A 16,683-nucleotide genomic window follows, 5' to 3' on the forward strand; every position below is an offset into this window, starting at 1 on the left:
TCACGGCCCGTCCTCCGGGCCCCAGCACCCAGCCCTGCCGAGGGCGGCGGGAGCGCCGAAGCCTCCCTGCCCTGGGAAGGCTGCCACCGCGCCCAGCAACGCAGGAAACGTGTCCAGGAAGCGAGGAAGACCGTCTGCCTGATCCTCTGGCAGCGATGCCAAAGCACAGAACCCCCAGAGCCCTGCCGGACATCCTGACGCAGGGCCACGCCCAGGGACCCTACCCAAGCCATCGTGGCACCCTAGGGCCGCAACCCCCGGAGTCCGGGCCGAGCGCGTTCTACGCACCCACCATGTTGCTAACAGCGAACTGCGAGGTGTACACAAAGTCGCCTGCAAATCCTAGACCTTACGCAATCGATCCTGATATACAACACAAAAATAAACGACATATGTTTTTCTAAGAAGTGACTGATTTCATTAGCAGTAGAAACTATGTAATAAATCTTGGCCCTACCAAGCAAAATGTCTGACAAGGGTTCGGCAGGGTTCTGAAAAGACCGCTTGACGCCACACTGGACAGGGAGAGGTCCTCCTCAAAGGACTTCGGGGCGCACCTAATAACACACAGACGCCTCGTCGATTCTCTTCCTCCCAGGAGTGGGATGGGAAGGCCGGACGCCTCATGTACTCTGCGCGAGGCGAAACACCACGTTCCACCCTGACTGCCCTCCCTGCTGTGCGTGACCCTCCTCCTCCAGCTTCCATCTGGCCACTTCACATGAATTCCATCACGAAAGGAGTGGGGCAGTTTTGAGTCAAAGCCGCCCTTTAAGATTTGTTTGCTAACACGTCTGAAAAGATGTTGAAGTTAACGAATAAAATCATGTTTTAAGTTATCTGTAGATTCTGTTATCCCTAACTACTATACAAATTTGGGCCTCTTGATAGAATAAAGCCTTATTGTTTTTACAAAGTAGTTCAGTAGGAAAATCAGATATATTTCTTAAAGGTCTTCAAGATAAACTAGACCTGAGATGCTTTAAGGACAACTTTTTTTTTTTTGAGTTGGGAGTCTCACTCTCACCCAGGCTGGAGTGCCGTGGCACACTCCTGGCCACTGCAGCCTCGACCTGCTGGGCTCAGGAGATCCTTCCACCTCAGCCTTCCACGTAGCTGGAACTGCAGGTGCACGCCACCATGCCAGTTACTTTTTTGATTTATTGTAGAGGCGAGGGCTCGCCAAGTTGCCCAGGCCAGTCTCAAATTTCTGGGCTCAGGCAATACTCTTGCCTCGGCGTCCCAAAATGCTGGGATTGCAGGTGAGAGCCACTGCACCCAGCAAGGGCAACTTTAACCATTAACTGTTTACTACAGCTACTGCTAGCCTGCAGACACTTAGCTAACAGTTTGTCACAACGGTTTTAACTATTTTCTCCATGATCTCGTCTAGCAAATGCTTTCTCGAAAAGTTCAGTGTAAACCCAATTGGGAGTAGCCCTTTATCCAAATTAATTTCAATATGGTAGAGACCAATGAATAAGGTTTTAAGTAACCAAATCAGGGAACAGGAAGCCTGAAACTGCATATGATAAGAATGGACATGGTAGGGATTGAAGGCCTTTTCCTGTTAGAATTCTGAAACTTCAGTCGCACCAGTGCTACAACTTTCCTCTGAAACTAAGTAACAAAACAACTCCCAGTCTTTCCTTGCCAAGCTAGATAATGGCATAAAACCAACACAACTCACCTCCAGCTCCTTCTCATCAAACGTCTTCAGCAGGTGCTGCGGAATCACTTCATCAAATCCCTTCTGCAGGGCCAGGAACTGTGCCTCGATGCCTCGTAAAAACCTCCAGTTAACATAAAGCCTGCAAACGTCGGGAGGGGTTCACGGGGTCACACATAGATGCTCAGACTTTGCAGTTATCAGGGGACTCCCTGTGGCAACCCTGCACCGCAGAAGCATCTGGCACGAAGAAACTAAAGTCTAAAAGACCTCAGAGCCGTGAGGCAGATCAGTAGGCGCAAAAGTGGTGGCCAACGACTATCAAAGGCAGCAGCAGTGTGGCAACTCTTCAAAAAAGAGCAGCTCCTGGTTTAGGAAGCCAGCTAGAGCTAAATGGGTCTGAAACTAAAATCTTGATGAAATTTCTTTCTAAACTTATAGCAGCACTACATGCCAAGAACCAGAATAAAGAGCCCATTCATTCAGCAACTGTTTCTCTGGTTTTACTTGAAGACATCATCTGAATGTGTTGGGTGTCTTCTGTACATTTGAGTGGAGAGGCGGTTGAGAATCTTTATGTCCCAAATGAGAAGAAAGTGTTAACAGCCAGCAGGAAGCACTTTTTGATTAAATACTCATTGTTCCCTGGAGGCTGTAAAAATTCTGGAAGACGTCAATTTTACCAACAAAAAGCGCACTAACCTATACCTGTGACTTGAGTGACCGTTTCTACTCAGCTCTCAACCCAGCAAGCCCCCCCATCTCGCACGTTGCAGAATGTACTCACTACTCATCTGTCACCTAGCATTTCCTTCTCCAGCTTGGAGACGTGCATCTCTACCTTTAAGAATGAAGCGACCTAACGTGACATCCTTGGGACCTCATTCGTGTGTTGGGTCAGGGACAGCCACACGGCCCATGGCACGAGTCCTCCCCACACTCTCCACCTCGAGCCTCCAGCTGGCACGGGCTGATGACTGCTGCGGCTGCGCCGAGTCCTGTACGGTGGGTCTCTGCAGGACGCGCTGTCCTGGAAATGGTGCTGCCGAGGCTCGGGAACTCCCACTCGCTCTTCTACTGCCCACCCAGCAACGGAATGCGTGCTTACTACACATATCCAGGAAAACCAGACATCGCCTGTGGAGACCGCACCCTCCTTCCCGCCCTCCTCTACCTCTGCCCCTCCCCCAGGGCAAGCGCTCTGCGGAGCCCCACCGAACAGCTCCAGGTCAAATAACACACACTCTGTTCCTGCCGAATTCTGCCAAGACTTGCTTCTGACATCTGACAGCTTATTCTCCTAAATAGCCACATGATACCTGCTAAATGTACATATTTAATCATTCTCTAAAAACATTTCAGTAGCTGGGTTTTTTACATCATAGCGAAGGAACCCGCCCTGCTCACTTCTTTATGCACATGTTGCTGTGGAGAGCCTACGTGAGCTGCTCTGAAGGGCACACACAGGTGGCCTCCATGGCTGGTACCAAAATGCCTTCCCAAAGACTACACCCATGTTCTTCTGCCGATACCACAGGAGACTGATGGGCCTTGTTTTTCAACTAGGAAAATTTCAGCCAATGAGATTTGGGAACAAAATCCACAAAAACAGTCCAGCATGTGTGTTTCTGTCACATACGACAAAGTTCAAGCTCCCAGAGCTGATTATCACCAACTGTGTTTAGAAGACTACATTTGGGCCAAATTAACTCGGCATTTAAAAATCCCTCAATCAGCCTTTATTTCATGAAACCCGAAGAACTATTTCAGCATTTCCCCTTGAGCTCACAGTGTGCTCCTTCAGGGACAGTGAGGGCACACGTGGCACAAAGGCACTCCCACACCACCTCCCGTGGCAGCTGCACGGCACAGGCCCACGCTCCAGTCTGCTGGCACTCACACCTTTGCACAGCCCCTCCTCCACACTGGCCTGGGCTGGCCAGCTCACCAACAGTGTACCATGGCAGTCAGCCTGGCCAGGACCAGGCCTAGGCCTTCAAAGATCCACTTCTGCCTCCGGGAAGCCGGCCTCCCACGATTCCGGCTGCCCTGCTGGGAGAGAGGCCACGGGGAGAGGGAAAGGCCTCTGGGGCCCATGGGGAGAACGAAGGAACCCAGCGTGGGCCCCAGACAGTGTCCCAGGGAAGAGCCACTCCCCCTAGCCCTCAGCACCTGACTCTCCTGACAGAAGGGTCACACCGGGGAGGGAAGAGGTCACCTCAGGGGCTCAGCCCCAGCTGACATCTCACGGAATGGCAGTGTGCCATCCCTACTGTCCTCTGCCAAATGACGGACCCCTGTGAGTAGGGAGTCAGTCACCGTTATTCTCACAATAACAACAATAATAAAATGGCTGCTGTCTATAAGCCACCAGTTTCTGCAGAAGGCTATTTTGTAGCAATAAGTAACACTATCTGAACACTTAAATGTTTGGGGTTTTTTTGAGTTGGAGTCTCACTCTCACCAGGCAGGAGTGCAGTCTCCCAAATAGCTGGGACCATAGGCACCACCACGACACCCTGCTAATTTTTTTGTTTTTTGTAGAGACAAGGTCTCACTATGGTGCCCCCTAGGCTCAAACAATCCACCCACCTTGGACTCACTCCCAAAGTGCTGGGATTACAGGCATGAGCCACCCACCATGCCCAGCCTGAAATGTTTTTTCATATCATCATTTCAGAGCATAAAAAAAATTATCAGCTTTGAAAACACAGATGAATGTTTACCTGACATATTCTTTTTTATTTTCTTCAGTAACAGGGATACTTTTGCCATTTGGTTTCAGTTCATGCTGAATAATTTCACCATATGCATTATGCTCAACACAGAAGGTATGGTCCAAAACACCTGTGGTATCATTCTCCCTAGACAGGAAAGAGGGAAAGATGTGTAACTGGGCAACTGATCCCACAGCTGTATTATCTGGTGAGACAGACAACACTTGGGTGGTTTTTGGGATGAGACAAATGTTAAGTTCAGTTCCTGCAAGTTCCTGTGCCACACACACCACCTAGTTCTTTCTGAGAGAGAAGTCAAAGTGCTTTTGTTTTGTTTTGTTTTGTTTGGAATTGGAGTCTCACTCTGTTGCCTAAGCTGGAGTGCAGTGGCACACTCACAGCCACCCCAGCATCGACCTGCTGGGCTCTGGCGATTCTTCTGCCTCAGCCTTCCAAGTAGCCAGAACTACAGGTGTGCTACCACGCCCAGCTAATTTTTGATTTACTGTAGAGACAAGGTCTCACCAAGTTGCCCAGGCTGGTCTGAACCCGCGGGTTCAAGTAATACACTCGCCTCAGCCTATAATACACTCGACTCAACCCAAAGTGCTGGGATTATAGGCTGAGCCACCGAACCCAGCCCAAAGCCCTTTAACCTTCATAAACACAGGAAACATTTCACTTCCTGAGCAATGAGAAGACCCTGGTCACAGCTGGGCTTTGCTAGAATCAACAATATAAGAACATTTCAGTTATGTCTGGCATTCAGGTAAGAATTTGGGTGCCCCCAAGTAACCAAACACCTGGGTATCCCCCCGCAGGAAAGCCTCTACGTATCTTGTGAAAATAAACAGCACCAGAGTATCTTTATAAAATTACGACCTCTTGCAGAACAAAATTAGTTCTGACTCTAGAAGTATGGCTCCAACAGCCACCACTTCATGAACAGCAGTGGGAGTAGGAATTTGCTGTCCTGATATATGCAGGATTGGAAAAGAACTTGCATCATATTGAGGCAATCATTACATACAGTATTTTGTGGGTTTTTTTTACATATAGTACTTTTTTTTTTTTGGAGTTGGAGTCTCACTCTGTCACCCAGGCTGGAGGGCAGTGGCATGCTCATGGTCACCACAAACTTGACCTGCTGGGCCCTGGCGATACTTCCACCTCAGTCTTCCAAGTAGCTGGAACCACGGGTGCATGCTACCACGCTCAGCTAATTTATTTATTTATTTATTGCAGAGACGAGGTCTCACCAAGTTGCCTGGGCTGGTATATACAGTACTTTTAAAAGCAGAATATACTCAATAACACTTGCTAACATTAAGGAATTTGAAATGCATGGGGAGGCACTTAGGGAAAATTCTTATGTGGTCTCATCATTCAGATAATCACTCTTAATATTTTCTGTATATAGTTTTTAAATTTAAAAAAAGTACATTAGTTTTGAAACATGCATTTAAAAAGAAAAAAAAAGCACCGAGTCTAACTGTAAGGAAAGATAGAAGACCCAATACATACAGTATCCACACTAAACTGTTATGGAGGTCTGGATCAACTAGCTCCATGTCATCCAAAGTGATGGGCTTCCCAAGCAGCTGCTTATAAAAAGGCAGTGTAAAGCCACCGTCGATATAGTGCCCATGAAACACAGCCATTCCCATTATTCGACCAACGAAGTGGAAATATGATAAATGCTCCTGAAATTGACAAGAGTTTACATAAATATTCAAGTTACAGACCATCCAGAGAATTTTTAACAAAACGTATTTTGGCTACATTAACTTTCACAGTAAGTATCCAATGTGTCTCTGCAACTATTTACATAGAACAGGTCATGTATCGAAGTTCAATGCTCAGCAGGGAGTGTTTCCATAGGGCATGCCCAAGATTCTCTGCATGACCATAAAACATGCCACTCTTAAAAGGAGTCGTCACTTTGTAAATTGTATCTTCAAAATTAAATCCAAACCACAGTCCCACTGCAGCGGCACTTAAGTCCCTGCGATCCTGCTCTCTCCCTCCGCCTGCTGAGCCTGTGGTCACGGAAAAGCCTTTCAGTCCTAAGCCTCCCAACTTCCTCGGCCTGAGCAGAAATTAAACATCAAAACGTCAAAGATTTAAAGCACAGATCTGGTGTCAGACTTGGAATCAAGTCATGATTCTGCCAGTTACTAGCATATGGGCAAATTAACTCCTTAAGGACTGACTGTCCCCAGCTGGAAATACGAAGATAACAGAACAGGGGCTCTGTGAGGAGTGAAACAAGGTAATTAAACCCATGGTGCTGGGCCAGCCTATGGTGAGCACTCAGCAGATGTGAGCTGTTGTTACCACAGTGGCAGGAGAGGGCACCCCAGAAAGAACCTTCAACCAAAAATCTTCCCCTAATGAAGAATTCCCTGCATCAACTCTCACATTTCTACCATTTGGATCCATTGGTTTTTCATTACAGGTTGTTTTGTTAGTTAGATATTTGTATTTTAAAATTCTTTTACTCCTCTATTTACTAAGTAATAGTAAAATGATAAAATTGAGGCATAAATCAATGAACTCGCCCACGGGCACAAAGCTAGTATGTGATGAAACAAGATATGACTTCATATCTTTCTAATTCCAGAATCTGTGCTCTTTATCATTTATGTCATTCTGTTCCATGCAATAATTTCACCACGTCTCATCCCTGCACCCCACCACCTGGTAGACAACTGTGTTGTTTCCAACCGGGGGCTACTGCAAACAATAAACGACTTTGGTCCCAAATTGTTGCACATATTCAAAATCAATTTCTTGGTGGAAAAAAAAATTTTTGAGTCAGAGTGTCACTCTGTCACCCAGGCCGGAATGCAATGGCACAGTCGTGACTTACCACAGCCTCCAATTCCTGGGTTCAAGTGATCCTCCAGCCTCACCCTCCTGAGTGGCTGGGACTACAGGCACACACCACCACACCTGGCTACTATTTTTACTTTTTGTAGAGACGAGGGCAGTGGCACAATCACAGCTCACCACAACATCAAACTCTGGGGCTCAAGCAATTCTCCAACTTCAGCCTCCCAAGTAGCTGGGAATACAGGCAGGGGCCACCACACCTCGATAATCTTTAATTTTTTTGTAGAGATGAGATCTCACTATGTTGCCCAGGCTGGTCTCAAACTCCTGGGCTCAAGCAATCCTTTTGCCTCAGCCTCCCAAAGTGCTGAGATTACAGATGTGAACCACTGGGCCTGGGTGGGAAAATTTTCTAGAAGAGGAATTGCTGAGTCAAAGGATATGACTAGGACGAGGACAAATAATTTAATATAATAAACGATACTGACACAAAGATGAAAATATTGTAGGCCACACATTAATTCACATCATTGCAAGTATAAATCATACCGGATTAACTGCAGAATCAGGATTGATCTGCAGTGTATAGATGTCATCTCTTGAATACTGGAAGAGGCCATAGTATGGATTTAACATTTCGTGTGATAAGAGATACAGCCATTCTCTAGAAAACAAGATAACAAGGCATTTTGATAATGAATACATTTTTATTAAGATATGTCACCAATTAATCACTTTAGCAAAATTTTTTTTTTTTTTGAGTTGGAGTCTCACTCGGTCGCCCAGACTGGAGTGCAGTGGCCGCTCCCGGCCACCGCAGCCTCGCCTGCTGGACTCCGGCAATCCTTCCACCTCAGCCTTCCGAGTAGCCGGAATTACAGGCACGTGCTACCACGCCCAGCTCATTTTTGATTTATGGTAGAGATGAGGTTTCGCTGCCCAGGCAGGTCTCGAACCCGCGGGTTCAGGCAATCCACTCACCACAGCCTCCCAAAGGCGCGGGATTACAGGCTGAGCCACCGAGCCCGGCTAGCAAAATTTTTTTAATTAATAAAAGGAAAAAAAAAGCACAAACTATAGTTATATAAGATCACATTGGAAAAAGCTACCATGCCCAAATAGCACATGAAACTCTTTTTTATAATACTGAAGCCACTTCTCACTCAACATTTGGGGAATTCTATTATATTTAAGCATCAGAGTTTAAAAGTATTATCCAGCTGTTCGACTACTCATAAAGTGCCCACAGCCCAGTGGTCTGCTACTCTTAGTTGCTAAATAAAGTTGTAATCCACAATAAACATAAAATGAAGGTAAGAATGTGGTTTTATTTCAAAATGTCATGGGATCTAGACTATCCTGGTCCACTCCTATCGTGGCGAATTTATACCAGTTTATAGACATATATCTTAGCATTAATTTACTCTTAATTTTGGACAAGGAAGCATTTTGGTTTTGGTATTGTTTGAGTAAGGAAATTTCATTCTCCATGTCATTATCTTTCACTGTATAAACCCCAAAACATATCATGATAAAAATGTAAGTGGTCAAATTCCAAGGCATTTGGCATTGGTATGGACACAGGGCTCCAAAGCACTTCTTAACTGCAAGTGCATATCAATGCTCTTAACACTTAGTAATAAAAATTAGTACTATCTCAAGTTTATTAAATCCTTCCTATTTTTCACAGTATACAAGCTAACTTGATACTCATCTTGGAAATTCACTAGTCTAGGACATAAGAGATGTAAGTTCTAGTCTCAATTCTTGTCATTCTTCAAGGTTACTTAAATGATATGTTTTGATATGGACTGAGCAGGTTAAATAATATGGTTTTAGCAAATGCAAAAGAATACTACTAACAACCAGCTAAAGAAAGATGTTTGAAAACTCTACAGTGTGGTGAAGTCTAAGCTACTTATGACCATAGTATATTGACTGAAAAGCGAGCCCAGTGATTACAAGAAGTCTCCAGGTAAGCAGCCTTCTCAGACCGACATACCACTCATCTCCTGTGCCCTGTATGGTTGCTTTTTTTTTTTTTTTAAGAAAATGCAAATTTGTTTCACCAGGTATTTAAAACACACATAAGAGCAGAACTCATTTTGGGTTCCACTATGGAATAACGTTCAGAAAGAGCAGATCACTGCCACATCCCTTTTACTCTCCCCAAGCCCTGATGGTAGTGAGGTTAAAAGACACACAAAAAACTGACTATTGGATCTGTATATATGATGATAGCACTTAGATGCCATTAGCATACAATTAACTTTTCTCAATATTCAAAACTACTTATTAGAAAATAATAAGAATTCCAGAGAAATCATCAAGTCCCAAGTATGATGTGTGACAGATTGTTTTTAAAAATCAAAGCTAGGCAGGCTCGGTGGCTCAGACTATAATCCTGTGCTTTGAGAGGCTGAGGTAAGTGGATTGCCTGAGCCCGCGGGTTCAAGACCTGCCCGGGGCAACTTGGCGAGATCTCACCTCTACAATAAATCAAAAAATTAGCCGGGCATGGTAGTGCACGCCTGTAGTCCCAGCTACTGGAAGGCTGAGGCAGAAGGATCACCAGAGCTCAGCAGGTCGAGGCTGCAGTGGACAGGAGAGGCCACTGCACTCCAGTCTGGGTGACATAGTGAGACTCCAACTCAAAAAAAAAAAAAAAAAAAAATCCAAGCTAAAGAAACTATCCATTTGCAGGTTTAAAAGACAACAGAGTGAAAATATGCCTACAGATAAACACATGTAATGATAAATAACAATTAATGGGACTTTGTGGAACAATTCAACTTAGGTTGGATTTAGATGAGGGGAAGCAGAATTAGCATAATGGTCCTTAGAAAAGTTCAGTACAGAGCTGTGATGCTTCTCCTACATGTACATAAAGTGAATTTTCCCACTTGGAAAAAAATTCTGACAGCAGATATGTTATAAGAAATAAATCAATCTGACTTGATATATGAATTAAAATGTAGCAGAAACATTGTACCTTCTATACTGAAACATTCTAAAGACCATCATGATATTTACAAGTGTATACAAGCACACGTCCACGCAGGTGCACACAAACTCCTTTAACAAGGTAAAGATGCACAGCAACAGAAGCAAGGGGAGGCAGGATGCCATTCAGATCAGATTGGGTATTATTAGTCTCAAAGTGCCTCTGACAATGGAGAGCAGAGGCAGCAGTACGAGCTGTGGGACAGAGACAGGCACACAGGGCCTATGCCTGCTCCCAACAGTCCACAGGGGCCACAGTTAGTTCTCCGAAAAAAGTCGCCCTGGGCTAAATGATCTCCTGGGGAGCCCTAGCCCCACGACGGATGCACCCATGAAGATATCCTCAGTATGCAGAACCAGGGAGTATGATGCCACAAAATAAAATACCCATGACGATATCCTCTGTATGGAAATACCAGGGAATATGATGCCACAAAATAAACGCCCACGAGAAAGTTCCACACAAGAAAGCATCTGAAATCTCTAAGTACAACAGCAAGTCCTTACCTGGCAACGCCCCCATAGTCAAGGCCTTCTTCTCCACGAAATTTTATCATTAATCGTTTCCAGAGATCTTTTGGTCTCATTTTCATGACCTGTCTATATGATTCCTGAAAAGAAAAAAAGTTAAATATACTATTATTAGGCACTTTTTTTTTGAGTTGGAGTCTCACTCCATTGCCCAGGCTGGAGTGCAGTGGCACACTCACGGCCACCCCAGCGTCAACCTGCTGGTATCTAGTGATCCTTCCGCCTCAGCCTTCCAAGTAGCTGGAACTACAGGCACTACCACACCTGGCTAATTTATTTATTATAGAGAAAGGTCTCGCCAAGTTGCCCGGGTTGGTCTTAAACCCGCAGGCTCAGGCAATCCACTCATCTCAGTCTCCCAAAGTGATGGGATTACAGGCTGAGCCACCAAGCCCAGTCAGGCACTTATTATCTATTATTTAAACTCTACCTCCCATAAATCATGTCTATTATTTAAATAAGGTCAAATCCGTTCAACAATCAATGAATAAATTCCAGATGTTTTAATCATGAAACTTTTAAAAACAAAATGGATATACATTAATCTGATTGAAATCAGTTCATTTGAAAAATATTATATTAAAAGCCTACTTGGCACAAAACTCCGTATTTTAGTTCAACAAAGCATATCCATGGTTCTACTCATGTTAAAAACAAAATCTGGTAGTAGTGGTTGACCAAATTCTAGGTCACAGGCACTAGTAGAAAAGAAATGCAAAAAAAAAAATAAAGTTTCAACATAGGTAATAATGTGATCTTCCCGACAAAGGCAACTTTGTATCATTTTAAAATACAAATGCCTGGGTATGGTGACGCGTGCCTGTAGTCCCAGCTACTCGGGAGACTGAGGCAGGAGGAGCTCTTGAGGCCAGGAGGTTGAGGTCACAGAGTGTTATGACAGCACCACTACACTCCACCCTGGGGAAGAAAGACCTTGACTCTAAAAAAAAAATTTAAGCAATTAATTAAAAAAAAAAAAAGTACAAATGCCTGACTACAAACAAGGTCAGGCTATTCTGAGATTGCTTTAAAAGCCCACCCTCTGGGAGGAGGCCTACCAAGTCCCCACTTGTCTCTAGTCCTCCAGTGACGGGAAACCCTTTTGACCTCTGCTACCTACTAAGAACTTTGACATGGACATAAAGACTATAATCCAAAGATAAAGAATTATATACCAGAAAGGGAGATTTTCGATAAACTAAGGAAACAGTCCAATAGTAATTAGTCTAATATTTTTTCTTTCTTATTTAAGAGTTTCTTACCTTTCAGAAGATTTAGAAAGGGATAGATACTATTTGTGGATCAATAAATATTTGTAACACACAAACCAAACTGAACCAATTAGAACATCTAACACTCTTCATCCAATTTAAATGCTCCTCTCACGTTAAATTTATCCAATATTATTGCCTTTATTCCTCACAATTAACAAATAAATTACTAGAACTCTTCCTTCCTCAAGAGATAGGAGTCCCACAATAGTAATCTTGAAAAACAGAAAGTAAAACACTAAAATTTCATTTCTCGCTAATTTAAAACAAGGCTTGGAAGTTCACCTCAAAAATCTCTTCCCTGGAAACCTCAATGCGGCAGTGGCCAGCCTGAGGCTGTTGCTGGGAAAGTTCCTGTCGCAAAATTTTTAGCTTCTGAACCAGGTCTCGCTTGTACCTCGGGACTGTCAAACACTCTGTGTCATCAGGACATAATGACACCACCTGCTGTTGCTGCTGGTCTTTCAACTGGTTCTGCCGACTAGAAATAAATACAATGTTATTATTAAAGTACTGTAAATAAAAAGACGGCAACTCTACATTTAGAATAGCATTCTACTAATAAGACAAATCTATATCATTCCCCAAGCTTTGCTGGGACACATGCAGCTTGACATTTCTGGCAATAAACCAGCCCCAGTGTTTCTTCTCACAGCCCAACTGGACTGATAGAATCAGATAATGGTGCTTTATCGGTGAATCTTTACAGTTGATGGGAACACATTTTTTCCAACACCAACTCTGTTTTCCTCTATATAGCTTTCAGTTGTCTGCTTTAAAATTCAGGCACATGCCAAACACTGTGTGTTATCTAGAATCTATCTTTCTCGAAGAGTCAAACAAGAATCTGAACTGGCAGCTTGGCAGGGGCCCCTTCTTTTTTATGTATCAGACCAAATTTTATACCTAAAACACGACTATATGGAGAAAATACTGCTTTGTTAAAAATGTCAATAATAGCCGGGCTCAGTAGCTCAGCCTGTAATCCCAGCACTTTGGGAGGCCGAGGTTAGTGGATTGCCTGAGCCCACGGGTTCGAGACCCGCCCGGGGCAACTTGGCGAGACCTCATCTCTACAATAAATCAAAAATGAGCCGGGCATGGTAGCATGCGCCTGTAGTTCCAGCTACTCGGAAGGCTGAGGCGGAAGGACTGCCAGAGCCCAGCAGGTTGAGGCTGCGGTGGCCGGGAGTGGCTACTGCACTCCAGTCTGGGCAACAGAGTGAGACTCCAACACAAAAAAAAAAAAAAAAAAAAAAAAAAAGTCAATATTAAGTGCTCTTACAAACATTATCATGAGTAAAAGTATTTTACATACACACACAAAATCAACATAGATTACAGAAATAAAGGCATTCCACGAGCAATTGTATTAAAAAATACACCGGGGTATACCTCATACCAGATACAAAAAGAAACTCAAAATGGATAGATCTCAATGTAAAACCCTAAGCCAGAAAATTTCTAAATACACGAAGAGAACTGTTTATGACCCCTGTTAGGCGATGAATAATTTCCCAGATACCACATCAAAAGCACGATCCATAAAAGAACACATGGATAAATTGAACTTCATCATTTTTTTTTAAATAAATAGGTCTTGCTATGTTGCCAGGCTGGCCTTGACTTCCTGAGCTCAAATGGTCCTCTCGCCTTAGCCTCCTGAGTAGCTGGAACGACAGGTTCAGCCACTGTGCCTAGCTTAAAAAAAAGTTCTGCTCTTGCACAGATACTGTCAAGAAAATGAAAAGACAAGTCCTGGATGAGGAAAAATCTTTGGAAAGTATTCATCTGATATCTAAATTTCTAAAGAACTCTCAAAACTCAACAATAAAAAACCAAACAGTTGAATTTGGGCGGAGGAAGATTTCACCACATATAGATGGCAAATAAGCACATGAAAGGTACTCAGTTCAACATCATTAGTCATCAAAGAAATGCAAGTTAAAACCAAAACAAGACACCACCAGAAATCATTAGAATGTCCAAAGTTAGTAAGACTGACCATACCAAGTGTCAGTCGTGACACGGAGCCACTGAAACTCTCCTCCACTGCTGGCAGGAATGGAAAATGGCACGGCCACTGTGAAAAAACCATCCGGCTCGCGCGGTGGCTCACACCATAATCCCAGCACTTTGGAAGACCAAGGTGGGAGAATCACTCGAGCCCAGGGGCTCAACACCAGCCTGGGCAGCACAGGGAGACCTTGTCTCTATGGAAAAAATGGGCCAGGCATGGTGGCACAAACCTGGAGTCCCAGCTACTCGAGATGCTGAAGTGGAAGGGTCACCTGTGCCCAAGAGGTCAGGGCTGCTGTGAGCAGTGATCAAGATTATGCCACTGCATTCCAGCCTGGGTGACAGAGTGAGACCCACACTCAAAAAAAAAGCAACACAAAAACAATAAAACCAATCTGGCACTTTCTTTAAAAGTTGGCGGGGCACGGTGGCTCACGCCTGTAATTCCAGCACTTCGGGAGACAAAAGTGAGAGGATAGCCTGGGCAACCTGGTGAGACCTCATCTCTACAGTAAGTCAAAAAAATGAGCCAGGTGTGGTGGCACATGCCTGTAGTTCCAGCTCTTTGGAAGGCTGAGGTAGGAGAATCGCCTGAGTCCAGCAGGTCGAGGCTACGGTGGCCATGCGCGTGCCACTGCACTCCAGCCTGGGTGAGAAAGTAGACTCTGGCTCAAAAAAAGAAAAAAAAGTTAAAACACAAATCTATCATATGATGCAGCCATTCTACTCCTGGGTATTTATTTGCCCAAGAGAAACGAGAGCGAAAGTCCATAAGCTGGGCTCCAGCGATTCTTCCACCTCAGCCTTCCAAGTAGCCGGAACTTTACGCACGCACTACCATGCCCAGCTAATTTTTGATTTATCATAGAGACGAGGTTTTGCCAAGTTTCCCGGGTGGGTCTCGAACCTGTGGACTCAGGCAACCCACTCACCTTGGCCTCCCAAAGTGCTCGAATTACAGGCTGAGCCACGAAGTCCGGTAGTCCATAAGCTCTTGTGTGTAAAAGTCCATCATTGTTTCATCTGTCATGCCCCAACACTGAACCCAGGCATCCACCAATAGACAAATGGATAAATAAACTGCACCATACCCATACAATAGAAAACCACCAATAATAAGTGAACTGTACATGCAACAAAAATAACAAACCTCAAAATTATATGGGTAAAAGAAACCAAACCAAAAAAGAACACACACTGTATGATTTCACTTCTCTAAAACCCTAGAAAATACAAACAGACAGTGACAGAAAGCATATCTGTGAGTGGCGAGGGCAGATGTCCCATGGGTTGAACTGTGTCTCCCTGTAAAATATGCTGAGATCACAACCCCTGGATCCTGTGAGTGTGACCTTATCTGTGAAACAGGGTCTCTACAGATAGCAGCAAGTTAAGACAAGGTCATACTTGATTAGGGTGGCCATAAAGCCAGTAACTGGTGTCCTTATTAGAAAGGAAAACCTGGATACAGACACACAGGAAAGAGGACCATGGGAAGACAGAAGACAAAGACTGGAGTGCCATGCCCCCAAGCCAAGGGACAGCAAGGCTTCTAGAAGCCACCAGAGCCAGGAGAGAGGCACAAACAGGTTCGCCCTCAGGTCCTCCAGAAGGAAGCAACCCTTACTCAGAATTTCTGCTGAAATTTTATGCCACCCAGTCTGTGACACTCTGTCGCAGCAGCTCTGGGAAACCAACACAAGATGGAAGGAGTCACAGGGGAGATCACAAAGGGCCCGGGAAAATGTCTGTCTTCACAGTGTCTGTCAAGACTTCAACTGCACACTTTAAATGCTCAGCTTATTTTACGTCAGTTGTATTTCTTTTCTTTTTTTTTTCAGTTGGAGTCTCACTCTGTCGCCCAGACTGGACTGCAGTGGCCGCCGCGACCTGCTAGGCTCTGACGATCCTTCCACTTCAGCGCTCCAAGGAGCTGGAACTACAGGCGCGCACTACCACGCCCGGCTAATTTTTGATCTACTGTAGAGATGAGGTCTCGCCAAGTTGCCCAGGCGAGTCTCGAACCCGCGGGCTCAGGCAATCCACTCACCTCGGCCTCCCAAAGGCGCGGGATTACAGGTTGAGCCACCGAGCCCGACTACGTCAGCTGTATTTCAATAAGAATGATTTTTACAAAAATCTAGGGGACGTCAAGCCCCTTCACAAAGCCTCTTGTAAAAGACTGTCCACAACAAGCAAACAGAAGGAAGCTTCAAGTTGAAGGACAAACTGACACAGCAAGTTCCTGATGCATTCAGGGACTATCTCACTGCCCAGCAACGCAGCCTGCCTCTTCAGGTGTGCCAGAATGCAGGATCCAGCTATGCTAAGGGTTGGGGTAAAGTCAGTCAGGAAACAACAGAGATATTGGCTGGTCTCCTCTGAAGCCACTGCCAACGTCAAGAGACTATCAAAGCAATCAAATAATTTTCTTGAAACTGAGTGGCCGGGCTTGGTGGCTCAACCTCTAATCCCGTGCCTTTGGGAGGCTGAGGTAAGTGGATTGCCTGAGGCCGCGGGTTCGAGACCCGCTTGGGTAGGCGCAACCTCATCTCTACAATAAATCAAAAAATTAGCCAGGTGTGGTAGCGCGCGCCTGTAGTTCCAGCTACTTGGAAGGCTGAGGCGGAAGGATCGC

At 44.8% G+C, this 16,683-nt stretch overlaps 1 protein-coding gene across 1 annotated transcript in view; it reads right to left on the reverse strand.

Annotated features, from left to right (window-relative positions):
• SMURF2 (SMAD specific E3 ubiquitin protein ligase 2) overlaps positions 1 to 16,683 on the reverse strand; it is a 64,987-nt gene that overhangs the window by 1,949 nt on the left and 46,355 nt on the right. Inside the window, exons 11-17 of the mRNA XM_021717138.1 lie at positions 12,312 to 12,507; positions 10,732 to 10,835; positions 7,771 to 7,885; positions 5,911 to 6,089; positions 4,396 to 4,533; positions 1,586 to 1,811; positions 5 to 242 (exon numbers count right to left, since the gene is read on the reverse strand). Coding sequence (XP_021572813.1) covers positions 5 to 242; positions 1,586 to 1,811; positions 4,396 to 4,533; positions 5,911 to 6,089; positions 7,771 to 7,885; positions 10,732 to 10,835; positions 12,312 to 12,507 — 1,196 coding nt within the window. The remainder of the gene's footprint in view (positions 1 to 4; positions 243 to 1,585; positions 1,812 to 4,395; positions 4,534 to 5,910; positions 6,090 to 7,770; positions 7,886 to 10,731; positions 10,836 to 12,311; positions 12,508 to 16,683) is intronic.

Source organism: Carlito syrichta, unplaced genomic scaffold (assembly GCF_000164805.1).
Source record: "Carlito syrichta isolate Samal-C Ts95f unplaced genomic scaffold, Tarsius_syrichta-2.0.1 Scaffold309316, whole genome shotgun sequence".
NCBI classification, from domain to species: domain Eukaryota; kingdom Metazoa; phylum Chordata; class Mammalia; order Primates; family Tarsiidae; genus Carlito; species Carlito syrichta.